Raw genomic sequence first — 25468 nt, 5'->3', positions numbered from 1 at the left:
AAAGGGGTTTCTTTGCCAACCTGAAATAAATCTCTCCCCAGCTTTTGCTCCAGTCTCTTTGGCACATTTTGATCCTGGGTTGCCTCATTTTGGTTTTGCTCTTGGGAAATGATTACATGCATTACAGCGAGCAGGCATGTCTCTTATTTGAGCAATTGTTTCAGGCAAGAACAAAATCTCTCTTGGCCTTTGCTTGCATTTCTTGATACCTCAATGACGGCAATGTTTTTGTTTTTTTGCTGAGCATCTTTTCTCAGAGTTTCTGACGGTCAAGTCTTTTTCCTTGCCTTCCCTAACTGGCCAGTATGGTTTCAGTTTCAGGTCTAATGTTGCTGGCCTTTCCTTGTCAAACCGGTGATTCACGTTCACTCTGTTTTAATGTGAAATGTAGCTAATCTTTGAAATACTAATAGGCAGATGCTTCCCTTCTTGACTTTCACGTTCATCAGTCTTGGCATCAGGTGATGTTGATCTATTTACTTCCATAGTAAGGGAATCCAGTTCTTGACTGATTTATATTCCACATGGCGGTCACGTCTTTGAAGCTTCATCAGGCTGTGGATTGTAGTAGTGCAAAAGAAACTTTGTGATGGCTTGTGATCGATTCTACAGTATTCTTTTCTTTCTGATGCAGCTAATCTAATCCATCCTGTCTGCATATGAATTTCAAACAGCCAGTCACAATACTCAACCTCTCCTTTTCAATCTGGACAATTTCCTTCTCCTTCTTTTAGGGGTCTCAGTATAAATGCAAGTGGCTACTGTTCTGTTATAAGGGGGCTGCACTCAGTCTGGCAGAAGTGGCAGCTGCAACTGGTTTAATTAAACCTACTCTTTTAAAACTAGCAGATTAGTAATCAGTGATGCAGGCCTTGATCCTGGAAAGGGTTGTGCATACATTTATCTGTTACCCATGTGAATTGTCCTATTGACTTCAGTGAGACTGCTCATGTGCTTAATAAGGTTAAGCCCATGTTTAAGAGCGTCACAGAACTGGGGTTTTAAACTGCTGTTTAAATCAGGTCATTTGTTTTTGCCACTTTTCTGAGCTTCCTTTAAAATGTTTATTAGCCAATGATAGATTTGGAATGAATTTTTCCAAATAATTTATCATCCCCATAAATCTTTGCCTCCACTTTACAGTGTGAGACAAGGCATTTCAGATGTGGCTTCTAGTTTATCTGGATCCTCCATTAAGGTAAATTTCAGTTGGACTTTGGGTTTTGGCCTTTGAAAGGGTTTTGGTGTCTCTCCCTCGCTGTCTGCCAAACTTGCCCAAGGCTTTCGTTACCCAGCCCAATGAAAACATTATTCACTTTCTAATTTGAGCACCTTTGAAAAGTCTGAGCAGTAACTCTTTGAAATACCACAGGAGCAGAACTCATACCTACAGGGGGAATTCACTTCACCGTCTAATATCCACATGACATATTAAAAGTCACTAGCTTAGTGCTTGATTCATCTGACTCCTCTTGCCAAAATGCATGTCCTGCATCGAATACTGAGAATGTTGGGTTTTTTCTTGAGAGAGTTTAGCTGCTGCTCCTTGACCAGTTTTCAGTGGATTATGTTTCCATTTATGTCTTTATTTAAATCATATGGCTCAGTGCATATCTGCACTTTATATTTGGCTTTTCAGTTACAGCCCTAGAATTAATCTGAGATGTAGGTTATTTGGATTTTCTACAACCCCAGGCTTTTGCATTTTACAAAGCTCAATTTTTATCTTTGCATTCGGGGGGGGGGATAAATAAATAAATAAATATGTTTGTTTTTTTTTACGGTGGATGGATCACCAGTGTTGCTGATTCCTCTGTCTTATCATGTCACGTTCAACCCATATGTGATACTGGGGCATTTGCAGCCAACAGCCTTGAAACTGAGGCCCGGTCTACACTAGAAAATTAGCTACATTTAACTACGTCAGGCAAGGATGTGAAAAATCCCCCCCCGAGCGGCTCAGTTAAGCCAACCTAAGACCCCATGTAGCCAGCAATAGGCTGATGGGCGAATCCCTCCTCTCGGGGAGGTGTGTCTACACCAAAGCACTACAGAGGCACCGCTGTAGTATTTTAAGTGTAGACAAGCCCTAAGTTTATGGTTTTAATCCTACCCCAGCTGGAACATCGGTATTAACTGCTTGGAAAGTTATGAAGTGATCCCCGTTCTTAGAACAAGCTGTCATTGTTCCGTGTCCTGGGATTTTAGGTCCGGGATAGGACCTCAGCTTTCCTTTAGGTTGCTAGGCAGGATTCTTAGCCACTCTCCTATGTAGTTTACTTGCAATAACACTGCATTTTACTCCAGCGACCAGTTTAAAGGCTGCTGCTCTTTCCTCCGGCTTGCTGAGGCCATCCCTTCAGGGTGGGGCTTAGAGAGAGAATTATTTGTGGGTGGAGCTAAAATGTGACTCTCTGGGAGTGTCAGTGGGTGACATGCAGACGTGTGAGATTGCCCAGTTTCCAGGGATGCGCCTGATTCTGGCATGCTCTCCCAGGCACCGAGTAACTGCCTCTCATGTTTTGTTTTTTAAGGAAAGGCAGCTGCTTGGTTTCCCCAACAGGGAGCCTAATGCAATGGAGACTGGGTTTGAGAGAGCTGTAAATAAAAGCGGGGTAGAGACAGCAGCTGCAGCGTGGTCCCTTCAGCGGGAAGATCCAGAGTGCTGGTGGGAATGCGGCGGGCCAACCCAGTGGCGGGAGCGGGTCCCCGCAGCTCAGGAAATGGGGCAGCTGGAAGAGGTGTGGGTACAAGGCAAAGGGGGTGGTTTGACTCTGAGCAGGACACACAGCACAAAACAGTCACAAGGGGAAGGCAAATGCCCTGGAGACCACAGGGAGGGATTTTAAGAGGAGTTGGGGTCGGATTAGCTAGGCTGGGAGCCCTGGGTTGACATCCTGCTCCTTAGGCAGAAGGGAGTTAGAAGCCCCACAAGATATTTAACTCTCCCCATATATATGCTATGTAGCAGCCCCATATTGCCGCCCCCTGCAGTTACATGTCATGAACTAGGCCCGAATGTAAGATTAAATCATGTGTTTTGGTCTGTGTCTGAGCTCCCCCAGGGTGTGTGCCATGGGGCCAGAGCTGCCAACTCTCTTATGTTCATAGTAATTGAGGCACTCCCATGCGGCCCCTGTTGAGACTGGGCCCGTTGTGCTAGGCACTGCACAGACACGCAGGAAGATACCAAGCAAGCCTCTCGGGCAGTCCTGCTTTTGCAGGGTCCGGCACTCACACAGAATCGGACCTGAGGTTGAGCGATGTCAGACAGGGGATGCCATTTTAAAGAGCGCGCCACTCCGCCCCAGCTGGCGGGACCTCGCACACATGGTCACTCTGGCGGGAGCGGAGTAGTGAAAAATGTCCCCTCCCTTCCATGTGGCCTGCGTGCGAGATCCCACTGCATGGGAGGAGGGCGCCATTTCCCCCCCCCCCCCCCCACATAGCGTGACCTCACATGCACTGTGCGTCTGAAGTCACCCAAGTGGGGTTGGGGTCTTGGCAGGGGCAGGCTCACACCATTCCCAGAGGTCCCGGAGTCTCTGGGACTGCGTGAGTGGCCACCTTATAGGAGACAGACCCTGCCCCGAAGAGCTTGCAGTCTAGTGCAAAGCATGATGGTGAGTTTGGGAAGTGGGAGCTGGAACAGATCCTCCCCAAACAGCTGTTAGCTGGGGCTGGGCTGGGTTCGCACTGGTGACGTCCAGGCCCAGGGTTCTCAGTGCCCTGAGGGATCCAGTGCCCATAAGCACCCACGTTACACCTTGGGGAACGAGGCTGCTTGGTGGGAAGATGAAGGTATTAAATCAGGTTCTGCCCTTAGTGGTGCTGTCACAGGCAGGGTCTGCTCCTCTCTGGGCACAGGAAACATCTCCTGCACGCTCTGCTCTGTCTCCAGCTGGTTCTGAAAGGGACAGCTCCCACTGATACCAAACAAATGCAATAGTGAAACACCTTTTAATAGACCATCCCAATTCACTGCTAAAAGCAGTGCTTTGCCATATAAAATCCTTCCCACAGCTAAGCCAGCTTCCCAGGTAAATACATTTTTTTCTCCTCCATAGTGGGTCATCAACAGGGTTTAAACCAGAGGTGGGCAAACTTTTTGGCCTGAGGGCCACATCGGTTTTCATAAATTGTATGGAGGGCCGGTTAGGGGAGGAGGTCGTGGCCCAGCTCCTATCTGCCCTCCCCAGGACTCCTGCCCCATCCAACCCCCCCTGTTCCCTGACAGCCCCTGTGGGACCCCTGCCGCATCCACACATCCCCGCTCCCTGTCCCCTGACCGCTCCCGGAGTCCCTGCCCCTGACTTCCCCCTGCTGCCCCATCCAACCCCCCCTCCTTCCTGACTGCCCTCCAGGACCCCTGCCCCCATTCAACCCCCTTTTTCCCCTCTGACCGCCCCGACCCCTATCCACACCCCTGCCCCTATCCAACCCCCTCGCTCCCTGCCCCCTTACCGTGCTGCCTGGAGCACTGGTGGCTGGCGGTGCTACAGCCGTGCCACCCGGCTGGAGCCAGCCACGCTGCTGCCGCCACCACACAGCACAGAGACCGGGTCAGGCCGGGCTCTGCAGCTGCGCTGCCCCAGGAGCTCACAGCCCCGCCACCCAGAGCATCGCGCTGACAGCGGAGCAAGCGAGCTGAGGCTGCAGGGGAGGGGGGGTGAGCCTTCCGGGCCAGGAGCTCGGGCAGGACGGTCCCGCAGGCTGGATGTGGTCTGCGGGCCATAGTTTGCCCACCTCTGGTTTAAACTCCCACTATTCAGATCCACAGCACAGACCTGTTTGCAGTTAGTTCTAGGAGTAACTGCTCGGGAAGGTGTGTTATTCCCCTTGCCAGCTCACACACGTGTCACCCACCGGCAACGGCTCACCCGGGCAGCAGGATTCCTGGCTCTGGGAGCAGACAGTGGTTTAGTGATTCCAGACGTCACAGCCAAATGTCACAACACTCCCCAGTCGGGTTAGGAGCTCTGAGTGCAAACACAGGGGCTGTACCACTGAAGCTAGCAGGGATGTAGTATCAGAGTCACAAACATCTACGTGGACAAGTGGCTAGAGTGTAACACGGAGCTGCCCTTTGTTACTGTGGGTTTCAGAAGCCTCTAATTTGCCATGTTCTTCTAACAGTCTGTGGGTCTGTCTTCACTGCAGTTATTCCATATGATTGGCACTTGGGTTAGCCTAGCTCAGGTGTGAGCAGCTGCGCTGCAACACCTTACCTGGCTTACCATGTCCTCACGGGTGCTGCACACCCCTGTGTGTGTCACTAGGACATGGGGGGCACAGCCGCATGGTTCTTTGTGCTGCAGCGACCTGAGTCACTCTGTGATTCTTCCCCAGTGAGTTGTGGGAGAACTTTTCTGTCCTGGCACGTGAGAAGGCATTAGAGGACTGGCAGCACCTGCGTAGCATCCTCGTCGCAAGGTGGGCGGTTTACCAGTGTTAGCGTTCTAACCCTTCCCCCAAGCTGGGCCAGCTCGCCTGGGGTGAAAACGGTGCCACACTCAGGCCAGAGGGATTTAAGGGGCGGATAGGGCACGGGGGGGCAGGCAAGCACCCTGGTAAGAAACCAGGCTAAGGCTTGGTCTGCACTGCCCTAACTATCTCAGTGTCTACACTACAGCCGTGCTCCTGCTGATGTAAGTGCTCTACTACACCGACATAACTCCTCCGCCGCGAGAGGTGTAGGGCTTATGTGGGTGTAGTTAGGGTGAGACACTGCCTTCCTTACATCAGCTGTTGGCTGGCTTGTTAATTTCACGACGCCCCTGCTCCAAGCTGGGGGTGGAGGGCAAGAAGCCCGGGGGCAGCTGGGCTCCTGGCATGGAGCTGCGCAGAGCTGAGAGCCTTGGCTCTCAGCCTCCCACACGGCCCCTCTTCAGTCAATGGAATCACTAACAGAAGAAGGGTAGTGTGGACATCACCTAATGTAGGTAGACTTAAAATTGTAGTGTAGACATGCCCTAACTCTGCAGGGCAGACAACCCCTTTAGCAAAGCTTTTGATACAGTTTCCCACAGTATTCTTGCCAGCAAGTTAAAGAAGTGTGGGCTGCATGAATGAACTATAAGGTGGATAGAAACCTGGCTAGATCCTCAGGCTCAACGCGTAGTGATCAACGGCTCAATGTCTAGTTGGCAGCTGGTATCAAGCAGAGTGCCCCAGGGGTCAGTCCTGGGGCCGGTTTTGTTCAATATCTTCATTAATGATCTGGATGATGGGATGGATTGCACCCTCAGCAAGCTTGCAGATGACACTAAGATGGGGGGAGAGGTAGATACGTTGGAGGGTAGGGATAGGGTCCAGAGTGACCTAGACAAATTGGAGGATTGGGCCAAAAGAAACCTGATGAGGTTCAACAAGGACAAGTGCAGAGTCCTGCACTTAGGAAGGAAGAATCCCATGCACCACTACAGGCTGGGGACTGACTGGCTAAGCGTCCGTTCGGCAGAAAAGGACTTTGGGATTGCAGTGGACGAGAAGCTGGATATGAGTCAGCAGTGTGCCCTTGTTGCCAAGAAGGCTAATGGCATATTGGGCTGCATTAGTAGGAGCATTGCCAGCAGATGGAGGGAAGTGATTATTCCCCTCTATTCGGCACTAGTGAGGCCACATCTGCGTCCAGTTTTGAGCACTCCCACTACAGAAGGGATGTGGACAAATTGGAGAGAGTCCAGCGGAGGGCAACGAAAATGATTAGGGGTCTGGAGCACATGACTTATGAGGAGAGGCTGAGGGAACTGGGCTTATTTAGCCTGCAGAAGAGAAGAGTGAGGAGGGATTTGATAGCAGCCTTCAACTACCTGAAGGGGGGTTCCAAAGAGGATGGAGCTCGGCTGTTCATAGTGGTAGCAGATGACAGAACAAGGAGCAATGGTCTCAAGTTGCAGTGGTGGAGGTCTAGGTTGGATATCAGGAAACACTATTTCACTAGGAGGGTGGTGAAGCACTGGAGTGGGTTATCAAGGGAGGTGGTGGAATCTCCTTCCTTAGAGGTTTTTAAGGCCCGGCTTGACAAAGCCCTGGCTGGGATGATTTGGTTGGGGATTGGTCCTGCTTTGAGCAGGGGGCTGGACTAGATGATCTCCTGAGGTCTCTTCCAACCCTGAGATTCTATGATTCCTGTGAGGACATGAGAAATCCTGGCTTTCACATGATTTCAGGGAAGCAAAGTACAGTGAGTGAAAGGCCTACGTGCCGTGCCCAGGAGAGGGCCACTAAAATACAAGCTTAGAGCCCATGAGTTCTAGCCCCAGCTCCTCCGCTGCCTGCTGCTGCTATTTCTATGCCCTTTCCTCACCCTTATTCTGAACCCAACTCTCCTACTGTTACCTTGGGGGTAACCAACGTTCACCCATTTTACAGGCCAGGTTGACACTAAAAAGTTGGGCTAGCAGAGCTCCGTTGGCTATTCATAGCCCTAGGTGACACATGCTGGCAAAGCCCCCAGTGCAGATGCCGCTAAGCCAACAGAAAAAAGTGCTTCAGTCACCCCGTCATTCAGGGAGATAGCGTTACTACCGGGCAGAAAAGCTCCTTCTGTTGTCATGCTGACATAGGCCCTGTAGTGTAGACATGTCCACAGAGAACTGAGCACGAGGGCTCATTTTCACTCCCCTTCTGCCCCTGAGTCCCGTTCACACACAAAACCCCTTCGTGAGTATGACGGCACTTTTAATTCCAATTGCCTGGCCCATCGGGGTCCGGGCTATCGCTCGAGTTAGCACAACTCCTCAGCTGTGAACACAATCACACTGCTGCTAATCCAATCACGCCGGGCCACCTGTGTGTGACTTCACAGCATGGCCGCTCTCCCTTGACCTAGGTTAACTTGAGCTGCATTAACTCAATGGTAGATCATGCAAGTGAACTGTTAAGACCTAGTGTAAGAACTTGCACAGAGTCCTACAGGCAGAGCTAGGAACAGAATCAGTAACACAGCCAAGTCTCCTCCACTTTGCCACGTAGGGGTTGTCTGCCCTGCAGAGTTAGGGCATGGCTACACTACAATTTTCCCCTCATCCACGGAGCCAGTTATCTCATCAAATATCTATAGCAGGGGCCAAAATCCTGTTGCTTGCATAATTGTTGGCAACATTAACATCTTATCAGACAGCACAGATTTTATTTATTTACTCGTGTCATTTTTTAATCCAACTTCAGTTGCCACAAGGTGTCCAGGTGCCGCTTGGGCCCACAGCCGCCTCCGTGCAGGTATCAGGTCACGCCCATGGCTGCCTCCTTGCAGGGAGGAACTTACGGCTGAGAGGGGGAGAGAGAGAATTAGTTCAGGGCAGACAGGCAGTGGGTGGTGTGTTATGAACCTGAAAAATTATAACTCAGTTAATTTCTGGTCTGCATGTAAATGAATAAATGCATATTCATCAACTATGCAAATTAGATAGTGCCATTTGCTTTAATTCTCCAGCTTTCTGGCCCTTCAGCCTTACCAGATATGGACATGAAGAACCACGTTTTCAAGTGGCCTCTGATTTTTGGGTGCCTGCCTTAAGTTCTGGTCCCAGCTTGAGACACCTATGGCCAGACTTGCAAGTGCGCTGACCACCCACATCTTCAGATGTCAGTGGGAGCTGTGAGTGCTGGAAATCCGGCGCAGGGGTCTCATGTCTGGCAACGCGGAGGCAAGGCACCTAAAAGCAGAGGCCATGTGCAAACAGAGCTGTCAGTGAGGGTTTGGTGCTGTGTGTGCGAGGGTGAGCGTAGATAGCATTGGGGCCTGGGATTGTGAAATCCTTCCTTCCTGTATCCCCAGAGGGACTCCCTGGTAAGGAGGGAGAGCCACTGAGATCTCTTGCTTAACGACTCAGCTGAGCATCGCCAGGAGAGAGATGGCCATGGTGACCCTGCACAGGCGTTCGTGGGTGTAAAACCCAAGGAGGGAGAAGGAATGATTGTTCCAGCTGGCAGTTGGGGGTAGGACTTAGGCCCACCTGTCTGACTCCTCATTCCCTATCGGGGAGCAGTGTAGTGTAGAGATGGGATTAACGAAAAACACCCTTGTGCTCCCACAGTCGCAATGACCAGAGGTGGGTTAGGGGCCCGAATGTTGCTGCTGAGGAATGGGATGAGAGGCAGCAGGGCGAGGCGTAGCCTCAGGGCTAGGCTAGCTGTATTAGCCATGGGTAGACAGCTAGGGAGAGAGGAGAAGCGCAGGGCCAGCCCCATGGAAATCCATCCTGCTGAGGCAGTGGGAAGAACGTTAGGGGTCTGTGCTGTAAGGAGAGGGACCGTGTTCCTCCTCAGTGGGTTGAGCGGCTGTGCATGTCTGGCTGTCGGAGCTATTCGGCTGCAGCATCGTCTCCCTGGGGATGTTCTGGGAACCTGCTTGCTGAGGGCGCTGCCATTCCATTGCGCACAGCCCAGGGAGCCGATAGCAGGGGACGCTTCTGCCTCCCCCCCCCCCCCAGTGCTGGATTAGATGGGCCCTAACTAGTCTCTGCTTCTCTGCTGAGTTCTGGTGGGTACTGGGTTCCTGCTGAGCCACGAAGGGGTATGAGGTGGTGTGGACTGTTGTTGCTTCATTATCTTCTGGGTCTTTTGTGATCCTCCATGGTCCCACGCTCCCTGTGCAGGGATGGTCTGGGGAAGGCACCCTCCATCTTGGTTACCCCTGGGAGCCACAGGGCTTTCCTGCATGGCGCTGAGGGGTGCCGTCCTCATCCCACTCTGAGCCCTTGGGGACGCCTTGCTTTGCCTTCGACCCTCAATGGTTGTGTTGTTGCCACCATCTTTCCAGCCAAACGGATCCTGGAGCAGCTGCTCCTTAGCAGCCCCATCTCCATCAGGGTCTGGGTTTGATTGCCAGGCCTGGGGGTGTTGCGCCTCACCCCAGCCAGGCAGCGTCACTGGGCTCCCAGGCCCCTGAGCCGGAGGTGAACAGCTCCAGTGAAGGGAGCAGAGGGTGGTCTCTAGGGAGTGAAGGGGGAATCCTTTTGGCTGTGGGAGCCCTGCTGCCCGAGATGGCGACTACACCAGGGCCATGCTGGTGGGGGTGGGGGGCACTCGGACTCACGGGCCATCGCCCTTCCTGGGGCAGGAGGGGCAGCCTTCTGCTGCTGTCAGCCAGCACCCGGGGGCAGGACCCCCACACTGTCACCTACAGGGGACAGAGGGGCTGCCCTGAAGCAGAGGCCCCGACACTGATTTCACTGGTGCACTAAGCCTGAGGAGATGGGCCGGGGCATGGGACTGGTGTGTGGAGCGGGAGAGGATAAACCATGCACAGATGCGCTGAATAAACCCACTGCATGCGCCCCTGCCCCATGGAGTCGGTCCCAGGCCCGGAGCGGTGTCCGGGAGCGCAGGCTCTGGATAAAGCTCCCGTGTCATCTCCGAGTTGCAGCTCTGGCACAGTCTGTTCTGCATGGGGAGGAGGCTGGGCCTGGCAGGGGGTGGGGGGATGCGTGACCAGCGGCCTGGCCAGGCCTTGCCGTGTGGCACCTACTGAGCTGTGGGGAGGGGGTAACGGAGCCCAGCAGCAAGTGCCACCCTGTGACCCTCTCTCTGTTTGCCTCCTTGCAGGATGGCGGAGCCTCGCTTTAACAACCCCTACTTCTGGCCGCCCCCTCCCACCATGCCCAGCCAGGTAAGACCCCCTCCCTACCCTGCAGCCAGAGAAGCGAGGAGGGGCAGCTTTTTGCAGTCGTGGGTGAGATCCGGCTGCAGAGCAGCGCGATCCCAGGTAGTGGCTGTTGGGGGCTGTGGCAGGGCCAGCCGAGACCCCGGGAAGAGCAGTGGGCAGGGCCATGGCCGGGGGGGACTGACCCCTGGGGAGAAATGAAGGTTGCTAAAGTCCTGTGGCCAGTGGTGATGAGGCGGGATCCAGACACTTAGACCACGTCTCAGGACCCACGGAGCTGTTGGGCTGGGGAGCGTCATGCCAGGGAAGGGAGCCCCCTTGCGAGGCTCAGGGATAGGTGAGAAGGGACACTCCGGCCCTGAGCTCCTGGAGGGCCGGGGGGAGGTGAGTGCATTAGATGAGCTATTACCTCTGCTCCGTCTGCAGCGTCTATGGTAGATACCCCAGCTGCAGCTGGCTGGGAGAGGGGCAGCCTTTGGCAGGCGTCCCAGCGCAGAACAGTGTGCCAGCTAGCTTAGTGGGTGGGTGGAATCCCAGTGCCACGTGCTGGCATGGGAACTGCCAGTGCTGGGGGCCCCACTGCATGTTGGGAAGCGTGCAGCTCCAGGAGTCTGGCCCCTCTTTCCTCCAAGCAGTCGCAGAGGTGGGGCCGTGGGGGGAGAACCCTTCCCCACTCCACACGTGGACTTGCAGGGGAGGGGCCGTGCCCCAGAACAGTGGCATAGTTGGGGGTGGGAGCCAGTGTCTCCTCACCTGCGCTGTGCCAGGGCTGGCAGCTTCCCCGTGGGGCACCTGCCGTGCTCCCGTGCCTCTGGCAGTGACGTGTGCGTCTTGCTTTCCTCGTCCCAGCTGGACAACTTGGTTCTGATCAATAAAATCAAGGAGCAGCTGATGGCAGAGAAGATCCGGCCCCCTCACCTGCCCCCCACCTCGGTGTCCTCCCAGCAGCCCCTGCTGGTGCCCCCCTCGCCTGCAGAGAGCAGCCAGTCCATCATGTCCCTCCCCAAACTGCAGCAGGTCCCAGGGCTGCACCCACAGGCCGTCCCCCAGCCTGACGTGGCCCTGCATGCCCGGCCGGCCACCAGCACGGTCACAGGTAACCACAGCCCAGCAGCACCGTGGGGAGCACTGTGGGCGGGGCTGGGAGGGGAAGGGTTAGAGGGGCAGGGGTGTGATTTTGCACAGGCAGGAGGGGACAGGACTTCAGAAGGGGGGGCCCCCTGTGTTTGAGGGAACCCAGATTACCTGGCAGGATCCCTAGGCAGAGGCTGGCGCTGCCCCCCACTCCTAGGCCATGCTCTCCCCCTTGGCAGGACGGTCTGTTTCACCCGCTGCCCTTTCTGCCGATGGGGTACGGAGGTGGAACCTCTCAGTGCCATGTTGCAGCTGCAGGGGGTCCCCTCCTCTGCCTCTATTCTCAGGGGCTGGGAGTTTGGGGGGGGCAATGGGTCAGCCTCCCTCCCCTAGCTAGGGTCCCCTAAGTGGGATCAGCTGTACTGGGGAAGCCATGCCTGTCTGGGAAGCTTCCTGCGATGGGGTCTCAGTATCCCAAAGCCAGCTGCCCCCTGGGGGAGAAGGGCGAGCTCCATCCCTGCGCAGCTGCGTTCCAGTGATCCCCCCCGTTTACCTTTCAGGTCTGGGGCTGGCCTCCCGTGCCCCCGCAGTCAGCACCTCGGAATCCAGCACTGGCACCAGCACCCCCTCCACCCCCACCTCCACCAGTCAGAGCAGACTCATCGCCTCCTCGCCCACCCTCATCTCAGGGATCACCAGCCCCCCGCTCCTGGACTCCATCAAGACAATCCAGGGCCACAGCCTGCTGGGGGCGCCCAAGTCAGAGCGAGGGAGGAAGAAGATCAAGGCGGAGAACCCGTCGGGGCCGCCCGTCCTCGTGGTGCCCTACCCCATCCTGGCCTCGGGCGAGACGGCTAAAGAGGGCAAAACCTACAGGTTGGGCTGCCCCCACCCCTGCTGGGCACTCCCAGCCTGGTCTGCTGGCTGCTCCCTTCCTCTGCTGAAGGGCACCTGGCATGGGAACATGACAACAGCCCCTTTCTGTTCAGGTGCCACCCTACGGCCTTCATTTGGCCAGGCCTCTGCTGGGGTGTGGCCCACCCTCCATGCACCACCCCCTCTCTGCCAATGTGGGGGCATGAGCACAGGACTGGCACCCAGGACTCCTGTGTTCTAGTCCCAGCTCTAGGAAGGGGATTGGAATCAGGGTGGCTGGGTTCCTTCTGTTCCTGGTTCTGACACTGATTCCCTGGGCGACCTTGGGCAAGTCGTTTCCCTTTTCCGTGCCTCAGTTTCTCCATCGGTGGAATGGGGGGCTCACAGTTGCCTGTCTTGTGGAGGACAATTGTGTGGACTGAAAGGTCAGATGGTCCCCAGTGCTGGTGAGCGGAAGCTGTGCTCAGTCCCTGCATTGCTAGCTTCTGCAGACATGTCCCTGCTGTGGAGCCCATCAGAGACTAGCTGCCCTGCCTGACCATGCTGGCTCCCCACAGTGTGTGCCCATCGCCGGGCCGGGCAGAGGGAGGGGAATGGGACAAGTCCTAGGTAAGAAGCCAGGCCTGTGGGGTGGATCTGGCCCGTAGCAGCCAGGCCGGAGTTACTCCCGGGGCAGGCTGGGGCTGCAACAGCCTCATGTCCCGCACTGCTCTCAGCCCCTGGCCCCTGCAACGCTGCAGGGCACACTGTCCTAGAGCTGGCAGTGCAGGTGCCTCGCGGGGGGCCTGGGCTGGGGTGTGCTGCTTGCCATGCCCTTGCCTGATGCCCCCCGGGCCCCTCTCGCTGTCCCTCCCCAGGTGTAAAGTCTGCCCCCTGACCTTCTTCACCAAGTCGGAGATGCAGATCCACTCCAAGTCGCACACAGAGGCCAAACCCCACAAGTGCCCGCACTGCTCCAAATCCTTCGCCAACGCCTCCTACTTGGCCCAGCACCTGCGCATCCACCTGGGCGTGAAGCCGTATCACTGCTCCTACTGTGAGAAATCCTTCCGCCAGCTCTCCCATCTCCAGCAGCACACCAGGTGAGGGGCGGGGCTGCAATGGCCAGTGTCGGGCTGGCTCTAAGCAGGTGCCACCTGCACGCCCCATGGAGTCCCAGAGCAAACAAGCCTCTGACAGCTGGACCAAGCCTGTAACTCCTGTCTGGCTGAACTGGTTCGTGCCACAGCCTTTGTCCCCAAGCGGCTGGGAAGCTGTAGCCTCTGTCCCCCTGATGGTCCCGCAGTGCAGTGCTCTGTATGGGGAAATGACTCCTAACCACCTGCACCCACCAACAGTGCCAGGCACTATGGGTAGGGCCCTACCAAATTCATGGTCCTTCTTGGTCAATTTCACAGTCATTGGATTTTAAAAATAGTGAATTTCATGATTTCAGCTGTTTAAACCTGAAATTTGATGGTGTTGTAATTGTAGAGGTCCTGACCCAAAAAGGAGTTGTGAGGGGGTCACAAGGTTATTGTAAGGGGGGTTAGTACGGCTACCCTTCTGCACTGTTGCTGGCGGGGCGCTGCCTTCAGAGCTGGGCAACTGGAGAGCGGCGGCTGCTGGCCGGGAGCCCAGTCTGAAGGAAGAACCAGCAGCAGCGCAGAAGTAAGGGTGGCACGGTATGGTACTGGCCGGGCGCTGCCTTCCAAGCTGGGCACCTAGCCAACAGCCGCCCACTCTCTGGCTGCCAAGCTCGGAAAGTAACGCAGGAGTAAGGGTGGCAATACCGTGACCCCTCTAAAATAACCTTGCAACCCCCCCCACCCCAAAAAAACCCTCCCTTTTGGGTAGGGTTACCAACTTTGGTTGGATGAATTCCTGGAGGTTTCATCACATGACATTATCTTTAATTAAAGATTAATTCCTGGAGAGTCCAGGACAATCCTGGAGGGTAGGCAACCCTACTTTTGGGTCAGGACCCCCAATTTGAGAAACGCTGGTCTCCCCCATGAAATCTGTGTAGTAGAGGGTAAAAGCTCACAAAAGACCAGATTTCACAGGGGGAGACCAGATTTCACAGGCCGTGATGCGTTTTTCATGGCCGTGAATTGGGTAGGGCCCTAACTATGGAGTCCCAGAATGCACTGGGATAAGCACAGCATGGGCATGCCACCACTGTCCTGTCAGGAGACGGGCTGCTGGTGGTCCCTGCTTTGTCCAGCCTTGAGCGCCCCAAGAGCCATGTAAAAATTCACCAGCACCTATGAGACCCGGCTCTTGTGGGCACGCCAGTGGTGTAGGTCTGCGCCCTTGCACCAGTGTTTGCATGCAGTGGGTGTGTGGCACGTGTCCCTGGTCTCACATGCCCAGGTGCCAGATTTTGCCTGTGAACAGGTGCCCAGCCATCCTGTGGCATGGAGCTGTGGAATCGAGCCCAGGCTTTCCCATTGGGCCTACCTGGGAGAGCGTTTTTCTGGCCACCTCAGGACCCCTAGAGTGATGCAGGGTTTGACTCCTATTCCCAGCCTGGGTTCCTCTCCCTATGCCCCTGGATTCCTGCGCTGCCCCCCAGCATCAAACCTGAAGGAGCAGGCGGCCTTCAGAAAGCACCTGCTGGCCTCTCTACTCTGGGAGCCTGTGTGGAATGAAGCCAGAGGGACAACTGCCTCCTGTGAGCCCTTGGGACAGGCCAGCCATCCTCTGCCTGCCTCCGTGGACTGGCCTTATAAACCTCCCTCCCTCTTTCCCTTCGGGACGCCACCTGTCCAGGTTTGCCCAGGATCGACCCTCTTTTGAGGTAGCTGTGCTGGGAGACCTGTCAAGTGCTCAGTACACGGCCAGCTGGCCAGTCTGACGGGCCCAGGAGCATCCTGGTTGTCCTGGGTTTTTGTACCTCAGAGGTGGCAGCTCTGCCCTCCCTCCGGGCTGAACCAGTCAGACTCCATGATCTTGCTGAGCAGGAAGTAACTAACCTGTGGGGTGGTGCCAATGTGTCTTCATCACGGAGTTAGCTCGAGTGACTCCTCTCGAGCGAGCCCAGCTCCAGTGAGCACGGCCACGCTGTGTCCGGGCTCTCCCACTGCCAGGTCTGCGCTGGCACTGCCCGCGCTCGTGTGAGGCACTAGGACTTCTGGGGGCACAGCCCAGGACGTTCGCATGGAGGGGGCTGGGCGGCTCTGTGAGTACGTTCCCAGTGGATTGAGGGAGAACTCATCTGTCCTTCCAGGAACAGGGGGCATGGTAGGAAGGCCTTGGCAGACTGGCAGCACTCGAGTGGCGCTAGCTGTGTCCCCACCGCAGGGCAGGTGACGAGCGGTGCACGTCTCAGGCCAGCCAACTTGAGCTAAAAGCACCCCTGGACTCGCGTGAAGGCGTTTCTGTGCGGACGGGACATTCGAGTTATAACTCCAATGACGGCAAGGGGAGGCTTGCCCCAAGCTGGCGCTGGCTAGGCAGCATGCTGGGAGCCCATTGCCCTGCAGCTGGGGTGGTCCGTCTCCGTCCCGTTGCTGGAGAGGGCTGGCTCCTGCTTTTGTGTACCTGGCCCCCGCAGGGCTGGAATCCAGCGTGCTAACAGAGGCAGCCCTTTGGGGGACAGAGCCACCTTCACCCCCTTGCTCGCTGAGTGGGGCAGGAGAGGAGAGGGGCTTTCCAGGTGCCCTGTGTGTGCTGGGGCCTTAGAGGGCTGCTGCACCCCCACAGCAGAGTAGGGCACGGGGTTTGATCCCATTCCAGGCGGTGCCTGTGTTGACGTTCCTGTTGCTGTGTTGCAGAATTCACACTGGCGACAGACCCTACAAGTGCCCACACCCTGGCTGTGAAAAGGCTTTCACGCAGCTCTCCAACCTCCAGGTCAGTGCCCTGTTGGGGCCCGGCAGGTTCCCAACCTCGGGGGGCCGAGCCCTTGGGGAGGGGAGAGACAAGTGGTTGCGGGGTGGGGGGCGCAGAAAATAAGAAGCTGATGGGGGGAGAGGACCTAGGTCATGGAGCTGGGCAGTTGATGGGAAGGGGGAGATGGATGTGGTTCCAGGGAGCAGCATCAGTGTCTGGGGGCCTAGGACTGGGGGAGGTGGCGCTGATGCCCCGAGCCCTGCAGGGGGCTGTGGGGATCGATAGTCGTTGGCCCCTGTCCCACAGGGGTGTCTACTCTGCCATTGGTGTGGATCCTGGGAGCAGAGCAGGTCCCCCAGCCGCTGGGCTCCGTGTCCCCATGGGGTGGGGGCGTGGCCCAAGAGCTGCCAAGGATTATGCCACGTAACACTGCCCCGGCCTCCTCCCGCCCTCGCAGTCACACCAGCGACAGCACAACAAGGATAAGCCCTACAAGTGTCCGAACTGCTACCGGGCGTACTCGGACTCGGCATCGCTGCAGATCCACCTCTCTGCACACGCCATCAAACACGCCAAGGCCTACTGCTGCAGCATGTGTGGGCGGGCCTACACCTCGGTGAGTGGCAGGAGGCGTGGGGAGCCAGGCACTGGCCAAGGCAGGGACGGGGCCGCGATGGGGCCAGAGGTGCCACGGGGCAGGGTCTGTTCCAGAGACGGCTCATGCCCCCAGCCTGTGCCAGATCAGCCACGCGGGATGAGAAAGGGAGGGTCTCTGCCTACAGCCAGGTGCTCGTTGGGTGAGGAGCTCCTTAGCACAGCAGTCATCCCAGCATTGGCAAGGGAGGCTCTTATGGTGCTGCAGGGATCAGGCGCCAGCCAATCGCAAACCAGCTGGTAAGAGAAAAGTGCTCTCTATTGGCTAGAGCCTGAAGCCTGGGCTTCTTCCCGCCAGGTGGAGGCGGATCCCTTGGGAGAGCCAATCAGCTTGTCACCTCTGAGCTGTCCTGTAGCGCTCCCAGGCGTGTGAATGAGGATGGATTCTGGGCAGGGGCATGGGATGGGGGCTCCCTTCTGGGCACAGGGGGCGAGGCAGACAGTGGGCCCACCCCTCCTAGCTGCACTGCTTACCCTGCTGCCCGGCTGTCTCTCTCCCCCCCAGGAGACGTATTTGATGAAGCACATGTCCAAACACACCGTGGTGGAACACCTAGTGAGCCAGCACTCGCCTCAAAGGACGGAGTCCCCCGGCATCCCAGTGCGGATCTCACTCATCTAATCTGGGGCTCCCTTGCCCACCCCTACCCTGCGCAGCTCTCCTCCCCCCAATTCCGGATCGCCAGGGGCCAGGGGGCGGCTTGGAGACGATCACACAGACCACCACCCCCAGCACCGCCACCGAGTGCCCGCGCCTGCCGAGCCACGGGGAGCGACTGCGAAGACACTCATCTTTTGGGAGAAATAAATGAATGAATTAATGTTTGGAAAACACCCCTCGGCCCTGGTCCCATCCCCAGCACCCTGCCGGGAGAACCAGGGACTCGTCCACAGTTTTGGTGAAATCCAAAGACTATTTCAGAGCACTTTGAATCTCTGTGTTTGGTTTCTTCATTTTCTTTCTTTTTTTCCCCTTCTTTCTGCCCCCACCCCCATCCTCCGTGCTCCTTTCTGCTCTCTTTTGGATACAAGTAGAGATATATATATATATATATATTGGCCAAGAAGTTGGTGCTGCTAAAACCGAAAACCCGAACTGGACAGAGAAGCGCTGGATGGCATGGCGGGCAGGATCCAGGGCCTGGCACTCGGGCTCCTTCAGCCTCAGGATGAGACTCTGGGATGTGCCCAGCCTGGCGGTTGGTATCTGCTGCCCCTCCTGGACTCTCTGTTGGGAGCCAGCGTGAGGCCAGTTGAGAGGGGAATGGGTTAACCTGTTGGCTGGAGAGGTGAGATCTGCGGCTCTGCTGGCGTGGGGACAGGCGCTGAGCAGCAGCCGCAGGAGGGAGACCTTTGTTCTGCAGACGTCGCTGTTCCCCGCTGGGGCTTGTCCCTCTGCCGCTTTGTCTAACCTCGTTGGGACGTTTTGGTTGTTTCCTTTGGTTTGTTTCATTTGTCCTGGTTCGAGCTGCACAGGACTGGCTGGCCCCGCGGCCGCGCCGTGGTCCGTGCACATTTCACCCGCGCCCTCTGCCCGGCTGGGGTAAGTGTGGTGGCTGCCGGAGGAGGCGCTCAGCCTACGACAGGGACACAGCCGGGGCTGGCCACGTTCATCGAGGGCAGGGCTGGCCATGCCTGTGCAGAATCCAGAGATGCAGCCCATGGAGACCACAGGTCCCAGCATGCCGTGCTCTAGTTTGAGCTAAGCAGTATCCCACCAGATCTGGAAAGTGCATTGCCTGCTGGGAGCTGTAGTCTATAGGAGTGGGGCAGCGAGTCAGGCAGACTGTGGCCAGCTCTGGTATAATCCCAGCTGTGGGGCTCCCCTTTCCAGCCCCCAGCTCTGCTAGGCCAGCCATGGCATGTGGGAGTGGAGGGGCACTTTGGCCATGATGCTGAGGATTGGGGGCGGGGGGGGGGGGGCATGGGGTTTCACAGCAGGAGTTTGGGAGCCTCAGCTGTCCACGGTCCGCTGCCCTTTCTCTCCCCCCCAGCCCCCCCGAGTCCACCTGGTGCTAACTAGGGATTGTCCTGAGCTATGAAGGGGCGTTTGCTAAGGAAGAGTGAGTGTGAGAGACGGGGGGGGGGGGGGTACTCGCCGCAGGTTATGCTCTTTGACGTGGATTATTTTTCAATCTCTCTTCCCCACTATGGGCATCTAGTGCTGCTGCTCTGGAAGCCCGGGCCCCACAGCAGCCCGGGGCAAGGGGGCAGCCTGGGGTCTCCTCTGTCTCCATTACCTCCTGGAGCCTGTGTTTGCTTAATGAGGGGCTGGGCCCCAGGCAGAGTGTTGCATGTGGGAGAGGTGGGTCTGCCCCATGGGAAAGCTCCCTCCAGACCACCCCTACCAGGAATGTCTCCACCCCCTGCGCCCCGGCTCTGCCCCTGTCTCTGGGTTCCCAGCAGGGCACTGGCAAACACTTTCTGCACCTTCACAGGATTCACATAGAAACCCCATCCAGTCCCTGAACCCTGCGGCAGGGCTAGCGCTGGCTCAGTCCCTGGGGCTTTGGCACCAGCCAGCTGCTGTGAGGATTTCCCTTTCTCCTGCTGTGTCTGTGCAGGATGGTAATGAAGCCACCTGCAGAGCACCTGTTGGCTGGCACAGTAACACCTGGAACATCTGCTGGCTGGGCACAGCTCCCGTTAGCCCTATCCACACTAGGGCCTGTGACTGGCTCAATTTCTGGCCCAGCTGTAACCCTGCCCATGCTCAGAGCACCTGTCAGTTGTTCTGAACTTGGCTGACCCTACCTTGGCTCAGCCAGGACCATGGTTTGGGCTGTAGCTTGTGCTCTGTGAAATGGGGCCGATTAGAATCAGGTTTGAGGGTCACTTGCAAACAGGGCTGTACTGAGCACAGGAGGGCTCTGCAGGACTTGGGGAGATCAGCAGGGGATAGCCTGCATTGCCCCCACTCCCTGCTGCTGGCATCGGAGGTGAGCTGTGACATTAGCACCGCTTGGATCTGAAATTCTGATCCATTGGGGTCTGATTCTGCTGCCATGACAAAGCGCTCCCAGAGGTTAGTGGGGCAGGATTAGGCTGTGAGCCCCCCTGGCTCCTGGGATGCAGGGAACAAACCAGCTCCCTCCTGAGCAAACTAAAACACTAAAGGGGAAGAGGAAAGCCAGCGTGCCCTGGGGGCTGTGCCCAGTAGCAGGGACTGGCAGTGCCTGAGGGGGCTGACTTAGTCTGTCCTGGGACCGTGTGGCTGGTCAGACGAGCGATGGGAGAAACGCAGAGCGGTCTGTATTCCCGGAGAGACGTTCCTTCCCCACCTCCCCTGGCACCTCCTGGAAATCAGCCCCCAGCAGTGCAGTCCCCTGGCAGGGAACCTTGGAGCAGGCTTAGGAGGGAGAAATCCAGCAACAAGAGACACGAGGCCCTTCCCTTCCCTGGGGTCACCTCATTGGGTACAGTAGTGGTACCACAGGCATGGATCCCACTGCCCTCCATGTGATTCCCTCGGGGCACCTGGGCACCAGCTTGAGCTCTGGCCTTTGGGGGACTGAGCTGTTCTGGGAGCTGCAGAGCCTGCTCTCAGGCCAGCTGGACTGGACGGGGATTCCCCCAGCCAAGGGTGCTGTGATCCGCCTCTCTGCCCTGCAGAATCCCACATACCAGACACCGAGAAGCAAATGCAGCAGGAAGAATGATTTGCAATGTGTAAATACCTCCAATGGAGCAGCTTTGGAGGGGCCTGGCCCAGCCAGAGTCAACGGCGGCAGCAGGCCCTGCAGGGAACAAATACACTAGGGCAGCGTTTCTTGGGCGGGAGCTCAGAGCTAACGCAGCTCAGCAGGGCCATGGTCGGAGCTCGCACTGATGGAGAGCTCACCACTGCTCCAGCTGGAAGCACTGGCTGGCTGCTCATGCACTAACCCAGCTTCTCCCAGCAGGAGGCGCTGTGCATTGCTGGAGAGAACATCCTCCCACGCAGGAGGTGATACAGCCACCTGTGGCCCTTAAGCCTTTCACTGCCAGAACAGAAACCCTCCCAACCATGAGAGATTTATAAAAGCAGAGCAGATCCCTCCCATCCCTCTCCCCCTCCAGCAGCAAATCATAGATCCCTTCCTGTTGGGTGAAACCAATTCAATATAGTATTAAAGAAGCAGCAAGCAGAGGGGCTTGCCCTCCTCCCTGTTTGGAAAGCCGTGCCCATGCCTGTGTGTGGCTGGATGGATACATGGAGTTATATAAATATACGTGTGTGTGTGTGTATATATAACACCTATGTATAGAGACGGAAGAATGCCCCACGTCCCCCAGCCCTCCAAGAAAGACTAGACAAAAACTCATATATATTATGTACTCTTTGGTTCCGTTTTGGATATTAACTGTTATTTTTATACACTTTTTAAGCCTTAACTATATCATTGTTTTACCAGGTTGTTTGTTTATTGCCTACTCTGTTTATTAATTTGATTCTCTTTTTACCCTGCCCTCTGCCCTGACCTTTGTTTCTGAATCGATGTTGTACGATATTCAATATTGTAACCTTTTTGTCAGCATGTTAATACTGTGTAAATATGCCTCTTATACATACTGTTAACACATCTTTTTGTTTTATTTTTTTTCTATATGAAAATCCAGGCCACGTGTCTCTAGATCTAGTTATTACCTTATTAAAAAAGAAAAAAGGAAAAAAAAAAAAAGGATTCTCCCTCCCCCTTCTCTCTGTCTCGCATTGTGGTTAACGGAAAGACATGAGGAGGCTGCGGCTTCCGTATCGAAAGTTTGCATTATGTTTAAAAGAAAAAGAATTTAAAAAAAAAATTCAAACCAATTTTGCTCTTTGTATTTCTGTTGTGAAACAAAATAAACTGTACATGCAAACTTCTGAAGGCCTGGCAGCTGTGAGGCTGGTTTGTTCGGAGATAGCCTGGGTGGAGACGGGCCATAGTATAGCAGTGGAAATCGGAGCTCCTGGGTTCTCTCCTCTTTGCTGTATGACCCTGGCAGAGTCACTTTGCCTCCAAATCAATTTCCCCGTGTGTAAAATGGGGATGATGAAACTGAGCCACTGCTGAAGGGTGCTCTGGGATGCAGGGCTGAGCCTGGAAGGGGCAGTGTGATTTGACCATGTTGGGCAATGTGTGCAAGGCGCAGTACAGGGTCGGGAGTGTAATTTACACTGGGTGCAAGAGGCTCCCATTGGGGTGAGCAGAGAATGCAGATGGGGTCGTCTTTATACCCCCTTGCACGGGTGTGAATAATGACACAAGGTGTGAGGCAGAGGGACTTCAAATACTTGAAAGGCTGCCATAAAAAAGATGGAGAAAAGTTGTTTTCTCTTGCCCCAGAGGGCAGGACACGAGGCAATGGGTTCAAACTACAGCATGGCAGATTTAGATTAAACTTCCTAACTGTAAGGACAGCAGGACAATGGAACAGACACCTAGGCAGGTTGTGGAATCTCCTTCACTGGAGGTTTTCAAAAGGAGGCTGGATAGTCACCTGTCTTGGATGGTTTAGACGCAACAAATCTTGCATCCTGGGAGGGGGTTAGACTAGATGACCCTTGCGGTCCCTTCTAACCCTCTGGGTCTATGAACAACCCTGAACATATTTGAAGACTATCAGGACACAAGAACAGGAGGAGATTCATGGAAATAACGTAGGTGGGGAGACTCTAGGGTATGTCTACACTGGCAGAGTTACATCACTGGCAGTTACAGCGCCGCTCAGAGAGCACTGAAGGGAAACCGCTGTTGTGTGTTCACACTGTCCACTGCCAGCACAATAGCGTGTTCATACTTGCAGCACTTGCATTGGTATTCAGAGCGGTGCACTCTGGGCAGCTATCCCACAGAGCATCTCTTCCTCTTCTGCGGCCTTAGTTGGGGGAAGGCGGAGGGGGTTGTGGGGCATCCTGGGTCCTGTCCCAATACCCCGTGATGCATTGCTTCGCATCCCAGCAATCCCTCCTGTGCCTCCGGCTGCATTTGGCGCCATCTTTCAACCGTTTGTGTACTGGGCGCCCTGCTTCTTCAGTCTGCAGGAACGGATCCTGCACTGTTGACCAATATGCTGCTCGCTCTCATGAACACATCACAAGTGGCAGTGCTGTAATCGACCAGGATGTCTACACTGGTACCGCGGCACTGTAGCCATGGCACAGAAAGCTGTACGCCTCGTCGGGGTGAGTTTTTTATAGCACTGCAACTGGGCAGTTTCTGCGCACTAAGTGTCTCGGCAGCGTGTAACCTCGGGAGTTACAGCGCAGAAACTTGCCCGTGTAGACAAGGTCTTAGAGCACTGTGCTGCTGGCCTGCTGTGAGACCTTGGGTGGGGTGAATGAGCAGAGCCTGCAACCACCATCCTGCACAGCACCTGAGTGTAGTTGAGAGATACAGGGGAGGGTCCCAAGGGAAGGATCACTCAGAGGGGTCAGAGGGAGGGGAGATGAGAAGCAAGGAGTCAAAGCCCTCTGGCTGTGGAACATCTTTTAAAAAAAAAAAAAAAACTAAGGAAATTCCCAGGCAAAAATCTCTGAGCGGTGGTTAGGGCTGACAGTTAATAGCAAAGTAGTGGGTGTGTTAGGGCTGAATCCCCACTCTGTCACTCTGAGTACAGGAAGTGGGGGCCCACTAGGATTTTAAAAATTAATACTGGCCACTCCAGGCTTGTATTACACTCCCAAGGTTACAGCTTTTCTCTGACCTTGGCTTGGTAAACGCTGCCACCACCCAAATGCAAAAACCCCCTTGAACCCAGGAAGGAGCACTTGGGAATTCCTCCCTGTGGGGTACCCTCAAGCCCTTTCACCCCCACCCCCCCGGGAACAGCTGAGAAAGAAAACAAAGGAAATTAATTGTTGCCACCAGCTAATCAAACAGCATATGCACAAACCTCCACCAGCTAATCAAACAGCATATGCACAAACCTCTTAGGATGCCAAAAATCAAATTCTGTTCTTAAAAAAAGGTAAATTTTATTAAAAACAAAAAGAAAAAATACATCTGGAACTTAGGCTTTTGCTAGATTTTAAGAGAGCAATTCCAAAAATTAAGCACCCAAATAAGCTTTCTTGGGGGTTCAGCTTAAAGGTTACAAGCAAACAAAAGCATCTGGGGTTAGCACAGAGGAGATCCACAAGCCAAAATAAAGAAATAAACCTGATCGCATCTAGCTAAACATTCCCTGTCCCCATGATTCCTTCTAGGTATGGAAGATACTTTTTCATACCTGGTTCAAACCTTACACATAATTGCTGCTTATAGCATTGCTGCTCTGTGTCCCTGCAGCCCAGCAAGAACAACAGACAACAAAGGGGAAGTTTTTTCCCAATTTTAAAAAGTTCTAGCCCTCCCATTGGCTCTTTTGGTCAGGTGCCCATGCCCTTTTTTTTTTGTTGTTTTCTTTTTTGTACCTATGCAGGGAGGCTTTTTAACCTTTCACAGGTAAAGCAAGCAGAGAACAGCTACCTAGAGGGATTTTACAGCTAACTGGCTGGCTGGGGGTCTATAAAAGGGAGCTACCCTCCCTTCATTTATCACAGGGTGTTAAACCTGATAAGCATCCAGTTATTCGTGTAAGGGGGGAGAACGGGGGCTTGTGCCCTTTGCTACTTCCTGGCGGTAAAGAGAGCCGGAACATTCATGTGACCAAAATTGTTTGGTTTGGTTTGTTCCACTGGAATTCAGGTCTTGTCTAGACTCACTGGCCGATGGAGCATTGACAGGTTTGCGGCACTGGGGACAACTCAGGTGGGTCTGACCCTGCCCCATTGCAGCCAAGGGAGTGTGAACATTGACCGCGAGGGCAGAAGGGTCACAGGATTGCTGGGTGGGAACAGTTTTCCTGCTCTGCACTGAGACCTTTTGAGGTTTTTTGCAACTGTTCCCCGTCCCCACCAAAAACAAGAAAGGGAGGGAGAGAAACCCTAGAATAGCTGGCAGCCTGGTAGCTCAGGCACTGCAGGATGTGTCTTTGTTGAGCGAGGAGGTATCCCAGAGGCAGCAGCTGCATGACACAGCTGAGGGAATTGCTTGCCGTTGGGGTGATTAGTGCATCTCCTGCAGAGCAACACAGCTCTAAATGTGATCCCACCCCTAGTAGCATCCTTCAGTCTCGAGTAGGGTTACCATATTTTGTGCCTCCCAAAGGAGGACACTCCACGGGGCCCCGGCCCCGCCCCCAGCCCCGCCCCAACTCCGCCCCCTCCCCAAAGTCTCCGCCCCCTCCCCTGCTTCCTGCGAACATTTGAGTCGCGGGAAGCCTGAAGCAGGTAAGGGGGAGTGTGGGGGGAGGAGGCGCGGCCCAGGCTGGCCCCGGCCCTGGGGTGCCGGCCCTCGAGCCCCTGGCCTAGCCTGGCACCGCCGGCCCGGCCCCCGAGTCCCCAGCCCAGCCGGCGCCCCCGAGCCCCCGGCCCGGCCCCGGAGCCCCCGGCGCGGCCTGGCACCGCCGGCCCGGCCCCCAAGTCCCCGGCCC

The 25468-nt window shown here is 55.4% G+C and overlaps 1 protein-coding gene across 26 annotated transcripts in view; it reads left to right on the top strand.

Annotated features, from left to right (window-relative positions):
• Positions 1 to 21875, top strand: part of ZNF362 (zinc finger protein 362) — a 49900-nt gene extending 28025 nt beyond the window's left edge. For 19 of the 26 annotated variants that reach the window (XM_042856226.2, XM_042856236.2, XM_042856235.2 and 16 more), the window contains 7 exons: positions 10552 to 10711; positions 11459 to 11705; positions 12244 to 12559; positions 13417 to 13641; positions 16318 to 16396; positions 16833 to 16991; positions 17535 to 21875. In XM_042856226.2, the coding sequence (XP_042712160.1) occupies positions 10552 to 10711; positions 11459 to 11705; positions 12244 to 12559; positions 13417 to 13641; positions 16318 to 16396; positions 16833 to 16991; positions 17535 to 17651 (1303 nt within the window). In that variant the 3' untranslated portion in view covers positions 17652 to 21875. The remainder of the gene's footprint in view (positions 1 to 10551; positions 10712 to 11458; positions 11706 to 12243; positions 12560 to 13416; positions 13642 to 16317; positions 16397 to 16832; positions 16992 to 17534) is intronic. The other 7 variants (XM_042856238.2, XM_065575293.1, XM_024106584.3 and 4 more) reach the window with 1 other exon arrangement.
• The last annotated feature ends 3593 nt before the right edge of the window (positions 21876 to 25468 follow it).

This window comes from Chrysemys picta, chromosome 21 (genome assembly GCF_011386835.1).
Source record: "Chrysemys picta bellii isolate R12L10 chromosome 21, ASM1138683v2, whole genome shotgun sequence".
Classification (NCBI taxonomy): Eukaryota; Metazoa; Chordata; order Testudines; family Emydidae; genus Chrysemys; species Chrysemys picta.
Note: the sequence above shows the minus strand (reverse complement) of the source record. Positions and strands in the feature narration are given on the sequence as shown.